The 16,175-nt window shown below is 47.9% G+C and overlaps 1 protein-coding gene across 2 annotated transcripts in view; it reads left to right on the top strand.

The window, feature by feature from the left end:
- Nucleotides 1-8,926: 8,926 nt before the first annotated feature.
- TAF2 (TATA-box binding protein associated factor 2) overlaps nucleotides 8,927-16,175 on the top strand; it is a 95,757-nt gene continuing 88,508 nt past the window's right edge. For both annotated transcript variants that reach the window (XM_034763521.1, XM_034763520.1), the window contains exons 1-3: nucleotides 8,927-10,079; nucleotides 11,442-11,496; nucleotides 12,603-12,763. In XM_034763521.1, the coding sequence (XP_034619412.1) occupies nucleotides 10,027-10,079; nucleotides 11,442-11,496; nucleotides 12,603-12,763 (269 nt within the window). In that variant the 5' untranslated portion in view covers nucleotides 8,927-10,026. The remainder of the gene's footprint in view (nucleotides 10,080-11,441; nucleotides 11,497-12,602; nucleotides 12,764-16,175) is intronic.

Here is a 16,175-nt window from a genome sequence, read left to right as displayed (position 1 = left end):
GGGGCTTGAATGAAATCCACAATACATGTATTTCTTTTTTTCAAATTTAGAGATAAGTGAGCTGTATATTACACATGTAGATGTTTGTACAGCTTCCTATAGCAATTTACCTAGTCTGTCTCAGCCCTCATATACAACAGTCATTATTCACATGTGGGGTTTTATTTGAATCAAATATGTACACTAGATTTTGGTGATTAATCCACCATTCTCAAACGTTAACTATTGCTATGACTGCAGGAAAATCAGCTTTCCATTGACTACTCATCAGTTTGTCTTATCTTTCCTTGAACACTTCCAGTGATTGCTATTATATAGCCTCCCTCCTTGAGTTATCCTCTTAAGTACTTTTTAGACTAAGTTCCCCAAACCCACTCAGTTATGAGGACAGCATATGATAGCAAAAATACATACGCAAAAGCCATTCCCTTCCTTGTCAATTGCATTTGTATCTCATTCTGCTGTGATCACTTGATCCACTCTTTTTTGCTATAGTATAGGCTTACTTTAAAAATTACTCAAATGTTATACGACAGAATTCTATTAGTAGGTTGGCTGTAAAAAATAGTCAACTATGTTTCTAAAATTAATTGCTTCCATGTATTTTAAGGTGGAGCAAGTATAAAGAAAGACAGCTACCCAAGTGAGATTTGTACATTTTATGAATTGTAAGGAATTGTGAACATTTTAAAAAATTATCACTTGTAAATAAAGGAGTTGTAACTGAACATTGCACAATATAATACTTCCATGAACTGTTGCTAAGATACTATAATACAATATATAATATAGTTTATCCATGTAACACAGCCAGAGGCTAACAAGCAATCTTTGTGACATGACTGCACATGGATATACCTATAACCGGAGATTAAAATGGCATTAAATACAGTGGTAGGAATTTGTTTCTTACAAACAAGGTTTGGCAGTCATATGCTCAGATACGGATTTAGTTGCCAAACTAAGCATCCTAATTTGACAACTCTGACTATTTGATGTACATGCTATCATGACAGGCAGTTTCGTGAATTTAATTCTGTTAAGTAAAACTTGTCCCATTCAGTGTAGTGGGATAGTTCCGTATAATGCGATCAGCACAGAAAAATGCACAAACCAGACGCTCCATTCTTTGTGCAGGCTAAACTCCCTATGGAAGATGAGTTAGTTTAGACCTTTTTGAGCATATCAAAATGATAGTTTCAAAGTTACAGACTGAAAGTGAATAAATACACAAGTTAGTCATCCTAGAAATAATAGGTTCCTCACACTAGTTGAATGTCAGGCTCTGAGTGCCTTTCTGAGTGGAGATGGGAGTTAGGCGAGGAGGAGGGTCTGTCACTAAGTTATGCATATAAAACACAGCATTGGGAGAGTCTGACATTAAGAGGATGGGAAGAAGCAGCCATTGTCATTAGGCAGGATCAGAAGGGAATGAAATTGTTCTTCTTCGAGTGCTTGCTCATATCCATTCCATTAGGTGTGCGCGCGCCGCGTGCACGATCGTCGGAAGATTTTCTACCCTAGCAACACCGGCGGGTCGGCTGTGGAGCCCCCTAGAGTGGCGCCTTCATGGCGCTGAATATATATATACCCCAGCCGACCCGGCGCCCCCTCAGTTCCTTCTTACCGCCCCTGACGGTCGTTGGAACTGTGGAGCGCGGCGTAGCTGTTCTCCACTCTCCCTAGCTTACTTGATCATTCAGAGTTATAGTTATAGTTGTAGTTCTAGTGTTTATAGTTAAATAGTTTTTAAAGTTGTTATAGTTGTATTGTAGTTCAGGGGGTTAAGGGGGTCGTCTCCCCCTTTCTCCCCCGGCCGCGGGCCCGGGCTCATGCCCAACGCTCCCGGCTTCAAGCAGTGCGCCTCCTGCGCTAAGCCTATGCCAACGAGCGACCCGCACGACTCCTGTTTGAAGTGCCTGGGAGAGTCCCACCAAACAGACAAATGCAAGATCTGTAAGGCCTTCAAACCAAGAACCAAGAAGGAGCGGGACTTTCGGCTCAGGCAACTCCTAATGGAGGCGGCACTTAGCCCGGACACTCCTTCCACGGGCCAGACTCCGGCGCCTAGCACTTCGGTGCGCAGTGCCCCGGCGGCACCGGCTATGACGACCACGCGAGTGGCGTCAGACAAGCCTCCCCGGCACCGGACCTCGTCGGCACCGCAAACACAGCAAGTGCCGCGGCGCCGGTCATTATCCCCAGGGCATAAAAAAGCCCATAAGACGGGGACGTCCGCGCCGAAGACGCCGGCTCCCCCAGTGCCGGGGGTAGAGCCGCGTCCGCCGATGGAGCATCGGAAACAGGCTCCTCCAGCACCGTCGACTCCGGCGCCGAGGCCGTCGAGTCCGGTGCAAATAGCGTCTCCACCGAGGCCGGCGGTGATACAGTGTCTCCCGTCGACTCCAGAGACCTTCGCGGCGGCGAGAGACTTGATAGCTCTCACGGAGCCGGCACCGCCTCAACCACCGGCACCGACTGCACCGTTGACTCGCCCGGTACAGTCAAGAGGGAAACCTGCCTTGATGCGCCCTCCATCACAAGGGCTGGAACCTCGGCGCCGATCCAGGTCCCGAAGCAGGTCCCCACGCCGCTCGCAGTCCCGGCACCGAACGTCTCGGCACCGGTCGTACTCGCGGTCAAGATCTTCTTCGCGGCACCGCTCTACGTCTCGGCACCGATATGATCGTCGGCACCGGTCAACGTCGAGACGTAGTTCTCGGCACCGCCACGCTCGACGCTCGACGCCGAGGGGCCGATCCCGGCACCGGGCATACTCTAGGTCCTCGTCGAGGTCCAGATCCGATTCCCGGCACCGACGAGGTCATCGGCACCGGTCGCGGTCCCGGCACCGATCGCCGGCACCGCACAGAGATAGATCATCTCCGGACCGGCACCGTGCGGCACCGCAGACCACGGGGATCATTCCATCTTTCACGGCACCGCCATGGCCGTCAAGATCAGCGTCTCGATCCTCAGAGGACCTGTCGAGATCGGCATACCCCCCTCAGGGGCAGGCCGAGGAACGAGACTTGGGCCATTGGCAGGAGAGGGCAGAGGACCACCCTCATGGACCATCTCACTGGTCGTTTTGGACCCCGTGGGCGTACCACCAGGAGCAAGGGGCTTCGTTACCATCGACCTCTCGCTCGGGTCACTCGGTCAGAAGGGCCCCAGAATCCACCATCTCTCGGCCTCCGCCTGGAGGCGTAGAGGCTTCTGTGTCCACACCACCCGACACCGTGGACCCAAGTGCAGGTGACGCTCCGACCCAAGACCAGGGGGACCGGGACCCCCCCTTGGATCCACTACCACCGGAGGCGTCCTCCTCCTCCTCTCCGGATGAGGCAGTGGCGGGCACTTCATGCACGGGTCCCCCTCCGATAGATCTTCGGGCTCACCAGGATCTCCTGCGCAGGATGGCCCGTAACATGGACCTGCAGACGGAGGAGATAGTGGAGGTGCACGACCCGATCGTGAATATCCTTGGATCGGATGCCCCATCGAGGGTGGCGTTACCCTTGATCCGCACGATCCAAACGAACGCGGATACGATATGGCAGACTCCTGCCTCCATTCCACCCACAGCGAGAGGGGTGGAAAGGAAATACTTTGTCCCATCTAAGGACTATGGGTACTTGTACACACACCCCCAACCGTGTTCACTGGTGGTGGAATCAGTGAATGCACGAGAGCGCCACGGCCAGCAGGCTGCAGCGCCAAAATCAAAAGAGGCTAAGCGGCTTGATCTGTTCGGCCGTAAGGTTTACTCAGCCGGAGGGCTACAACTTAGAGCGGCGAATCAACAAGCGCTACTGAGCCGCTACAATTTCAACTCCTGGAACTCTATGGGGAAGTTTAAGGAGTTGATTCCCCAAGAGTCCAGGGAAGAGTTTGGAGCCATGGTTGAGGAGGGTAAGAAGGTGGCTCGGACCTCCTTACAGGCCTCCCTGGACATAGCGGACTCGGCCGCAAGGACCCTGGCCACAGGTATCGCTATGCGCAGGACCTCCTGGCTCCAAGTTTCGGGTTTGCCCCCTGAATTACAGCAGACCCTACAGGATTTGCCCTTTGAAGGACAGGGGCTGTTCTCGGAGAAGACGGACTCTCGATTGCAGAGCCTCAAAGACTCCAGGACAATCATGCGCTCCTTGGGGATGCATGTTGCGGGTCCCCAGCGCAGACCATTTAGGCCCCAGCCTCAACGTTTTTACCCCCCTCCACCTCGTCAGAGACAGGACCCTGCCAGAAGGCGAGGGCGAGGTGGTAGGAGAAGATGGGCTGGCCCTCAACCCGGTCAGAACCAAGGGCCACCAAGACCACCTTCAGGTCCTAGACAGAACTTTTGAAGGTGCGGTCGAGGACGGCGCCCCAGTCATCCCCCAGGATCCAGCTCCCTCCTTTCGGGATCGCCTCTCCCACTTCCACCGTGCTTGGTCCCTTATAACTTCGGACCGTTGGGTCCTCCGCACGGTGGAGAGGGGATACGCTATCCAGTTTTCTGCTATCCCCCCCTCCCCCCCCCCTTCCCCGTCCCTCTTCAGGGACCCTTCTCACGAGCAACTTCTTATACAGGAGGTTTCTACGCTCCTGGCCATGGGGGCCATAGAGGAGGTTCCGATAGAGTTAAGGGGCAGGGGATTTTATTCCCGTTACTTCCTGATCCCCAAGTCCAAAGGAGGTCTGCGGCCCATCTTGGACTTGCGCGGACTCAACAAATTCGTAGTAAAGTTGAAGTTCCGCATGGTCTCTTTGGGGGCCATTATCCCTTCCCTCGATCCTGGAGACTGGTTCGCCGCCCTCGACATGAAAGACGCATACTTTCACATCGCAATTTACCCGCCTCACAGACGCTTCCTGCGATTCGTGGTAAACACGGTGCACTACCAATTTGCAGTCCTTCCCTTCGGCCTATCCTCGGCCCCAAGAGTGTTCACGAAATGTATGGCTGTCGTGGCAGCGTACCTTCGTCGGCAAGGGATACAGGTGTTCCCGTACCTAGACGACTGGCTGGTGCGCGGTCGCACCAAGGAGCAAGTTCAAGCTCACGTCCACAGAATAGTGCACACATTCAACGAGTTGGGCATCCTACTCAACAAGGACAAATCCACTCTAGAACCTACCCAGAGAATAGAATTCATCGGCGCAGTTCTAGACTCCAGACGTGCACAAGCCATCCTGCCAGACAACCGCTTTGGCACCATCACGAACCTCATTCAAGGGCTCAAGGCCTTCCCAACTACCACGGTGAGGTCGTGCCTTACCCTGCTGGGTCACATGGCTTCCTGCACGTACGTAACCAGGCATGCCAGACTTCGGCTTCGCCCACTTCAAACCTGGGTGTCATCAATATACCGTCCACATCGGGACAGCCTGAACATGGTGGTCACGGTCCCGAACTCGGTCCTGGCCTCCCTCACCTGGTGGCTAGATCACAATGTGGTCTGCGAGGGGATGCCATTTCACGCCCCACAACCCTCTCTGCACCTGGTCACAGACGCGTCATCTCTGGGTTGGGGCGCCCATCTCAACGAACACCATACCCAGGGCCTGTGGACTGCATCCCAGTTAGCCCTGCACATCAATGTTCGGGAACTGATGGCGGTACGCCTGGCGTGCCAGGCATTCCTCAATCTCCTACGTGGCCGCTGTGTGTTAGTTCTCATCGACAACACCACGGCCATGTTTTACATCAACAAGCAAGGAGGAGCACGTTCGTCAATTCTATGCCAAGAGGCCATTCGCCTGTGGGACTTCTGCATCGCCCACTCAATCCATCTCACGGCATCGTTCCTCCCTGGAGTCCAGAACACTCTAGCGGACCGACTCAGCAGGTCCTTCCAAACGCACGAGTGGTCTATCCGTCCGGACATCATACATTCCATCTTCCAGAGGTGGGGGTTTCCCCAGATAGACCTGTTTGCATCTCGAGACAACAGGAAGTGCCACGTGTTCTGCTCCCTACAAGGTCGAGCTCCGGGCTCCCTCTCGGACGCCTTTCTGCTTCCCTGGAAAGACCACCTGTTTTATGCCTTCCCTCCGTTTCCTCTGGTCCACAAGGTACTGCTCAAACTGCGCAGAGACCAGGCACGGGTAATTCTGATCGCTCCTGCGTGGCCGAGACAACATTGGTACACCACACTGTTGGAGCTCTCGGTTCAGACACCGATCCCGCTTCCGTTGGATCCGGATCTCATCTCTCAGGACCACGGCCGGTTGCGTCACCCCGACCTCCAATCACTCCACCTCACGGCGTGGCTGCTCCATGGTTCACCCAGGCAGAGCAGCAATGCTCGCACTCTGTGCAACAGATTCTACTGAGCAGTAGGAAGCCCTCAACACGGACCACGTACCTGGCCAAATGGAAGCGGTTCTCCTGTTGGTGCGAACAACGAGCCACATCCCCGTTGCAGGCACCCATTCCCCTCATTTTGGACTATCTCCTCTCCCTAAAACAACAGGGGTTGGCGATTTCCTCAATTAGAGTTCACCTGGCCGCTATATCGGCCTTTCACCCAGGGGAACTCGCGTCCTCGGTATTCTCTAACCCGATGGTCGTTAGATTCCTCAAGGGCTTAGACCGGACGTACCCTCAACAACGTCAGCCCGTCCCGACGTGGGACCTCAACCTGGTTCTCTCCAAGCTCACAGGTCCTCCATTCGAACCACTAGCCACCTGTTCACTTTTGTACCTGTCCTGGAAGACAGCCTTCCTCGTAGCCATCACCTCAGCAAGGCGAGTTTCTGAACTCAGGGCGCTTACATCCGAGCCCCCTTATACAGTTTTCCATAAGGATAAAGTGCAGCTTCGTCCACATCCTGCCTTTCTCCCTAAGGTGGTTTCTCCATTTCATATCAACCAGGACATATTTCTCCCGGTCTTTTATCCCAAACCACATGCCACTCGCCAGGATCAACGTTTGCATTCCCTGGACGTACGAAGGGCCCTGGCCTTCTATATTGACCGCACAAAGCACTTTAGAAAGACGACGCAACTCTTCGTTGCAGTGGCCGACCGAATGAAAGGCTCACCGGTCTCCTCACAACGCCTATCCTCCTGGATTACGTCTTGCATCCGGACTTGCTATGACCTGGCAGGTGTCTCAGCACCGCACCTCACCGCTCACTCCACGAGGGCCCAAGCCTCCTCGACTGCTTTCCTGGCACATGTTCCGATACAGGACATTTGTAGAGCGGCGGTTTGGTCATCAGTCCACACGTTTACAGCTCACTATGCACTAGTGCAGCAGTCCAGGGACGATGCTGCATTCGGATCAGCGGTTTTGCACACAGCAATGTCTCACTCCGACCCCACCACCTAAGTTGGGCTTGGGAGTCACCTAATGGAATGGATATGAGCAAGCACTCGAAGAAGAAAAGACGGTTACTCACCGTTGTAACTGTTGTTCTTCGAGATGTGTTGCTCATATCCATTCCAAACCCGCCCCCCGTCCCCACTGTCGGAGTAGCCGGCAAGAAGGAACTGAGGGGGCGCCGGGTCGGCTGGGGTATATATTCAGCGCCATGAAGGCGCCACTCTAGGGGGCTCCACAGCCGACCCGCCGGTGTTGCTAGGGTAGAAAATCTTCCGACGATCGTGCACGCGGCGCGCGCACACCTAATGGAATGGATATGAGCAACACATCTCGAAGAACAACAGTTACAACGGTGAGTAACCGTCTTTTTTACAGCCTTGACTTAAATGTCCATGATGAAGAGGAAAAAGCTGCAGATACGACAAGGAATTAACAATACCTTTTACTAACTATTGATCATGAGATTTTACACAAACTATACAGCCGAAGCCAGCTCTGGGAATTAAGGTTAGTGTTTGTCCAAAAACGTATTAGGAGCCAAGTTTCACTACAGGATTAGTTCCCATCAGGCTCCCTGTGGAGAGTTGGCCACTACTGCAATTTTATCACATCTTACCATTAGAGCTGGTCAAAACAAATGGAGCCTACCCCCTTCCCCAGTGGAAAACTGCAACAAACAAAACTGTTTCATCTAAATCTTCAATGGAATATTGATAATTTAGCAGAAATACAAGAACAAATATTTCAGCTAAAAATCTAAAACATTTCAGTTTGGTGCCTCATTCTCCCATTTAGGGTGACCAGACAGCAAATGTGAAAAATCGGGACGGGGTGGGGAGTAATAGCAGCCTATATAAGAAAAAGACCTCAAAATTGGGACTGTCCCTATAAAATCGGGACATCTGGTCACCCTACTCCCATTTGCCATAGGCCAGACGCCTGGTCAGATTACATCTTTCATGATACAACAGCAGCCTCCTCTCTTGGAGGGGGAGGGCTGCACACCATGGAAGATGCAGGTCAGCCAACCAGCCCAGAGAAAACAGGACGTGAAAGGTCAGAACTACAACTCCCACGAGGCAGTGCGGCAGTAAGTCCAAATATTTCGTTTTTCAGGTGTTCATTTTTAAGTCTTCCCCGCAACGCAAAGCCAACACCTTTTGCAAAAACCAAAACCAAAAAAACAACCACAACCCACCCCGAGAAAAAAAAACAAATTTAGTAAAAAGAGTCACAAAATAGTTCTTCCCCACTGCAAACGTTTTTGCTGAATAAGTCACCCACCTTACTTGGACGGTGGAAATGAGGCATCGCCTAACACAGATTTCCACCCTCTCCAGTGGGGCACAGCCAAGCTGCCCAGTGCTCGGTGGATAAGGAACTGGGCAGGAAATGGTGTGAGACGCGCGTGGGAGGAAAGGGGGAGAGGGGTCCCACAGCCTGTCCCTGCACAGCACATTCCTGCTTCCCTGCCTCCATCCCTTACCAAGCCACCACCAGGCGCGCGGGGCACAAACACTGCGCACGCGCCTCCCCGAATCTGCTCACAGCCGAGCCGCTTTGCGTTGCCACGGCCGAGATGCGCATGCGCATTCCAGCCGAAACGCTCACCTCTATAATTTTGATTCCCAACCACCCTCCTTTTCTCTGTCTCGCTCAGATTCCTCCAAGCCGCGCGGCACAGGGGGCAATGGAAGAGAGGGATTTTTAAAAGCCTTAAAGCCGGACTTGACCTTTCAACTGCCGGAAGGTCAAAGGTTACCAACAAAATGGCGGCCATAGCTGCTGCCGGGTTTACTGGCAGTGTGGAGCCGGTGGACGCCGGACGGGCCCAGGCAGCGCCTCGCCCGCCCTGCTGAGCCCTGGGACGGAGTTACATTGAGGGTCCCGAGCTGCTGTGTACGCGGGTTAGCGCCCAGCCGCCCCTACTGCCCCCGAGACACGCTGCCGGAGGGCAGCGGCCGCCAGCCCAGCCCAGCCCGTGCTCCGGGAGCGGCGGCAGCCAGGAACCGGAGCAGCTTCCACGCGCGTAGGAGCCATAACCTCAGCGCTACCAAGTCAGGAGCAGCTCCTGCTCGCCCAGGGCTGCAGCCGAGCCGTGCCCCCACCGCATCCCACCCGGCAGGAGCCGCAGAGCAGCCCCCGACCTGCCCCATCCCTTCCTGGCAGCAGCCGACGCCGCCAAGCAACGCCCGCCGACTCTCCTACCCCCAAGAGCGGCAGCCTCGCTCCCGCCTAAAAATAGCAAACGCCTTAGTAGCCCCCTCCCACCTACCTATTAGCAGCAGCCCCTGTTGACCCAGCAGGAGCATGAACCCCTCACCCCAGTCATCACCATCAGTAGTTCCCAGGCCTCCCCCAGCAGAGTCCATCACCCGTTGAGCAGCAGGCCCGCAACACCTATTTCCCCTCCGCATTTTGCAGCTCAGATTGTGTGAAGGAGGCAGGAGATTTGTCCCCTCCTTGTACCTTCTGTGGAAGGGAATTGTGTGTCACACACATACATATATACAAGAAGACTGTATATTGTTGACTTTATAACTGTGCAGCTTCTCTGGCTGAATCTTGGGTGTCTTAGATCCACTGATGAGAGAACAGTAATGAAAGGGAACTTGACAAGGGGAAAAATCAAACCACCCATCCAAAGACCGCTAATGAGGACGATGTTGATGCATATTTGACTCTCAACCGTTCAGTGCTGCTGTGCAGGATGAATAGGAAGAAAGGAGACAAGGGATTTGAGAGCCCAAGACCTTATAAATTATAAGTATTAATTTGTATATTTCTTTTATGTGCTTGAGATTAGTGTTTGTTCTCTTTATTGTGTAATCTGAAAGCTTTATCGTGTAGGCTCTACGCTGATCAAAAGTTGACTGTTAAGGTTGGTTTTAGGTAAAGTCAGATGAAGCCATACAGGGGTAATTTAGGGATGCTTTAAAATTATTGCTGAACATTCAGTTATACTCTGAAATCTTACTCTTTAAAGATGAATTGTGGGTTTCCATGTTCCAGTGATTCCATATCAAATGTTCACAATTTTCATGTAAAATATTTTTTTTCTATCTACCAACTCTTCAGACTCAGCATGATATCTGGAAGGAAAGCTGTGTGCTTTCCAACTCATGTATAAAGCTTTTTCAGCTGGAACTTACTTAACAATGCTACTTATGATGCATGAACCAGAATAGAATTCTGTTAATTGTTCTATAGCTCTATGCGGTCTGTAGTACGAACCAAAGGAAAAAGTGGTAAAAATTATTTCAGGCCTCATTCCCGCATGATCTTTGCAGATGTGCAAAGATCTGCCTGCACAAAGTTTGTGGAGGTATGCCATTGCTTTAAATGTTTATTTCTCAGGACCTTCCAATGCTTGAAGCAAGTGCTGTTTCCCAAAAGACAGCTGGCTGTCTTCCTCTTTCATGTATGGGATGTGTATATATGATGAGAGAGTCAACTTGCCAGAGAAATGTTTACTCCTTATGCCCTCTATCCATTCACCCCCCTTCTTCCCCAGCAATTACACCTCTTTGAGGTCCATAGCAGGCAATAGCCAGTCCTATTCTCTTGCAGCCTGGCAGGGACAGAACTCAGTCAGTTTTTATATAGTTGGTGATATTGCACTCTAATAATTGACATTTCACGTATTGAAAAGCTATTTAGGTAATTGTTAGCGCTTTCATAACTTCCTGTGAGCCCTGCACTATTGTATTTGGGGTAACAGACAAAAAGATTCAAAAATAATTCCAGTGTAATATTTTAAAGCTGTTCAAAACAGTTCAAACTCTATTTTTCCTTGTAGCATATGTGTGTACAGCCTATATGATGGTGTGATACGTTGATGGTTTTAGTGACCTGCACAATTCCCATGGCTTGTATTTGGCCATTCATGCAGATAAGACCTTCATACCACATCACACAGTCATGAATTCTCTCCTTATGTTTATGTATATATATTTACACACTGAGTATAATATGTATACAGTATCTGTGTATATAGACACACATATGCTATAAAGATTGTTCAACTAAGATTTTCTTTTTATTAGGTTAAAGAAACATGAGAAATGACATTGACATGTTATTTGTCTGAATCCTTATTTTAAATGCTTTTGTTTTTTCCAGCACAACCCACCAGGTAGTCTGCATCAACAACATAAATTTTCAGAGAAAGTCTGTTGTAGTAAGTATATTTACAAAAATATTAAAGATCATGTCCAAAACCAAGATTTTTTTCTGTATTTTTGAGGAAATATAACTGCACAAAAGCTGCATATGCTCTGTAACTTCTTTGCGCTATCTATGTTCTGACCAGGAGCCTGTTACAGGACTCTTTTGCCCAAGAGAACGAGGCTAAACAGAACTGTGGTTTAATATGAATTTCAGATATACAGATACAAGATGGACAGTAATTTGTGCCTGAATTTATTTGGAATTAGATTCAAGTCTTTTTAATTTCATTTGGACTATACATGCCAAATAAAAATGTTACCTTAAAATGTTTTAAGAGATTATAATAAGGTTATGCCTTAACATATTTTGTGGTAAATTCATATTTCATTTTACACAGGCTTATTTAAAATTATAATTTAAATAACAAAATAAAAAAAAATCTGATTTATGTAAAAAAAATCTGCCCCCCTCCACCCCAAAATCATTTCTATCCACCCTGGTTAAAATTGGCTTTTATACCTCTAAAAATAAACAATCACAATTTCAGCTAATGTCACTGTTTATTTAAGGGTTAAAGTAGTAGAGATTTAGGCCCTGATCCTGAATCCATATGGACTAATAGCCAGACTCTGACAGCCATGAGGAACACTGTTGAAGTTAATGGAGCTCTGAATGAGTTCACAAATTTGCCTGTGTGGATCACCTTGCAGGATTATCAAGTCTTTAGGTTATGGAATCCAGTTTTATTATGAGTTAGGTACAATCATTTCAGTTTGAATTAAAAGGGACACCATCGAGTTGAATTCTAGTCCATTAAAAATAAGTTAAATGATCTCCAGTAATACACCTACTCCTGAATCATACTGCCAACTTCATTAGTTTTACAGCTGAGAATATTCACATTTCAAAAATTATGAGCGAGAACCCATTTTTAACTTTTATGAAACTTTGTTCTTTCTTTTTTTTTAAACAAAAAATTGGCATTTGGATCTATTGTTTGACTATGGTGTCCCTTTTAAAAATATGAATAGAATGAATGAATAGAAAGGAATATTTTTATATTGTGTTTTTGAATATGACTGTATAATTAAATGATATTGGTTTACCTATTTATAGGGTTATGTGGAACTGACTATATTTCCCACGGTTGCAAACCTGAATAGAATCAAACTGAACAGTAAACAATGCAGGATATACAGAGTAAGAGTCAATGATCTGGAAGCAGCTTTTATTTATAATGATCCAACACTGGAGGTTTGTCACCATGAGTCAAAGCAGTAAGTAACTTGTTTGAAATTCTGTAAATGAGCTGCCCTATGTTACTGTGATAGTAAGTTGTTTTTTGTTCACTGGCAGATTTCAACTGATGATTTTCTTATAGTAACATCAATCTTAGTAAGAAAGAGTTAGCCATTAACTAAATCATGGTTTCCTTTGTCAGTTCCTTTTGTATACTGAATTATTTCCTGAAAAATTCAAGAGAATTTGTCTAGCTTGGGCCACTACTCGAATAGTTTGACTATAAAGTAAAATATAATCCTCAGTCTTTGGTCTGTTTTCTTCTATAGTGCTGTGCTAGAGAAATTTCATTACTGATTCTTGAATTAACATTTCTTTGTTTTACTTTGCCATGATATCAAATGTTTTTTAAATGTACTTTGTTAGGCAAATGTGATGAACTCAGAGGTTCACCTTCAATGCTTCAGGTGTTTTAGTCTTTCTCACTCATTGTTTTCAAATGAATATGTTACTAGAAGGCTAAAAGATGTCATATCATCTGGGGAACAATTTTAAGATTTAGGGCTTATCTACACCAGGGTTTTTCAACTTGTGGGTCGCCACCCAAAATTGGGTTGCCAGAATGTGTCAAAGGGGCACAGGGGAGGCCCTGAGGGGAGGGAAAGAAGGCTGGGTCCTGGAGTGGGGGAAGAGTTGCACAGCCGTCCCCACATTCGACCCGCAGCAGTGGCTTTTGTGGCACTGGTTCTGCAGAGCTGGCTGGGCTTGACTTCCTGATCTGAGACTTGTGACGTGGTACATGGGGTCACAGCCCCACTCACGTTTGGCCCAAGTGCCCCGTTTCAAGATGAGAGGACCAACTGGGCCAAACTTGTATGGGTAACCCCCATGGGCCAGGCCACAGCACCACTCTCACAAATTTGGCTGGACCAGCCCAAACCTGAGTGGCATTGCAACCCTGGAGATGGCAACACCTGGAGTGGGGAGCTGAGCCGAGCCTATCCAACCCCGTGGAACCAGTGCAGTCACTATATTATGCATGTGTACATACCTGTTATATTAATATATAAATTATATATCGTGGGTAAGAAATGTATAGTAAGCGAGTTTTTTGTACTAAAGCTATTTACTGGCTTGTGACAGGCCATCAAGGTTTACATATATATGGAGATATACCTATCTCATTGAACTGGAAGGGACCCCGAAAGGTCATCGAGTCCAGTCCCTGTCTTCACTAGCAGGACCAAGTACTGATTTTGCCCCAGATCCCTAAGTGGCCCCCCTCAAGGATTGAACTCACAACCCTGGGTTTAGCAGGCCAATGCTCAAACTACTCCCGCCCCATTTACAAATGGGTCCTGAGCCCAAGAAGATTCACTGGTTTATACAAAACATTTGCACCACTTTAACTAAAATCAGAGGAAAAAATAACATAGATTGTTTATAATTATATTGGTATGCCATCTTTGTACTGGAATAACTGTATCCACCCAAGGGTTGCGCTGATTTAATTTAATTGCTTCTTCTACCAATTTAGTTAAATCAGTGCAAAACTGTGTAGACAAAGCTTTAGTCATCCCTATTTAATCCCTTCTAGGTGAGGTTCTATGGCCTGTGTTATGATAGATGTCAGAATAAATCAGTGGTACCCAAGCTGTACATGATGGTTTGATCAAAACATCTTTATTCATCACCCTGTATCCTAACCTTATCTTTAAAAGGCGGTCAGTGTGTCCTTGTATCATCTTCGGGGAGTGTGTTTACACCATAACCCTGTATCAGGGTGTTCTGCTAGCCCTGTTCTCGCCCTATTCTGTGAACTTGCAAGCAGGCATGTTTTGTAACAGGGCCTGACTTCTGCTCACAACCTGACTTTTGCTAACTTTGCTTTATATCAGCAAGACTTGATTCCTACTTTTGTCCAGATCTCTTCAGGCCTCATGTTTCAGGCTCTCTTTCTACTACAAGTTGGTTTAGTGGAATGCTGACAGTTAAGAGGCTAAGTCCTGGTCTACACTACAGACTTAGATCGACAAAAGCTGCCTTACGTCAACCTAATTATGTCCGTGTCTACACTACAGCCTTGCCCCCATCTGATGTAAGTGCCCTACTACACCAACATAATAACTCCACGAGAGGCGTAAGGCTTATGTTGGTGTAGTTAGGGAGAGACAGTGTCTGTGAAGACACTGAACTACTTACATTGGCTGTTTGGCTGTCATTCTTGTTGATTTCATGACTCTGCATTGGAGCAGTGAAGTTGGGTAGCAGTGGGGAATCAGACAGCAGCCCCGGCAGCATCCAAACTCCCAGCAGGGAGCTCTGTGCGGAGCTCAGAGCCTGGACTCTTAGCCCCCAATATTGCCCCCTTAGCTTGGTAGAAGCACTCCACCAACAAAAGGAGGGTAGTGTGGATATGAAAAACCACAATAATTACTCTGGTGGCTGTAAATCAACCTATCATAGGTTGACATAATTTTGTAGTGTAGACATGCCCTAAATGAAGATTCAGGTAAATGATTTTTTTTAAGTACCAGTAGTGTTCTATGAAGCTTAATTTAATAATCTGTCAGGTTTATTAGTCTTGATCATTACCTGTGCATACATTAGAACTCTGCATTTCTTAACTATTAGATTTCCATGATGAATCTGGGTTACCTCAAAGCCCAAAACTATAAAACTTAACTTTAAACTTCTCCTGACATGGGTTAGGAACTAGCTGTTAGAGAAGGATTAGTGCACTTCCTCTCCTTTGCCTCAATTCCTGAAGCACACATGCTGTTCCCTAACTTGAAATTGTCCTTTATTAACTTCATGTTCAACCTAGCTGTTCAGTTGGGGATCTAATTTATATGGAGTATGAAATCAGAAGGAACACTTCAGCCTATGGTAGATCAGCTCCTGTTGTCCAATCCAGAACTGCTTTTTACTGTCAAGTCTTTTCACTGATGGCATAAAACATGTACAAATGTTTTCTTTTTGTTTTTAATGTTGAATGTGAATTTACTGTGGGGTTTTTTTACGTGTACGACTGACATCCCTGGATTCTGTCTTCTATTTATCCACAGCATAGGCAGCAGCCTACAGGCACCATCTTTGGAGAGTGCTAGACTAGTTCTGTTTTTCATGCCCATTCTGTTCTTGGCCTCTCTGCTGAGGGGAATGACACCAATTGTGGTTATTGTAATGTCATCACCTAGATACTAGCATCTGGACTAAGACCTCCAGAAGCATTTCACCAGGCCTGGGCTGTATTTGAACTTGTATTCTTGAAGCTATAGGCTCTGTATCTCATTGCTAACCATCTGTGCAAAGGCTTGAAAAATCCACTGTGCCAGATGCGGTCCGGTGGATAGGGCACCAGAGTGGAAGTCAGGAGACCTGAATCTAGTCCTAGCTCTAACATTGACTACTGTTCAGTATCTTGTGAGCACTGTAAAACTGACAAGA

The sequence above is a fragment of the Trachemys scripta genome, chromosome 2 (genome assembly GCF_013100865.1).
Source record: "Trachemys scripta elegans isolate TJP31775 chromosome 2, CAS_Tse_1.0, whole genome shotgun sequence".
In the NCBI taxonomy this organism is placed as follows: Eukaryota; Metazoa; Chordata; order Testudines; family Emydidae; genus Trachemys; species Trachemys scripta.
Note: the sequence above shows the minus strand (reverse complement) of the source record. Positions and strands in the feature narration are given on the sequence as shown.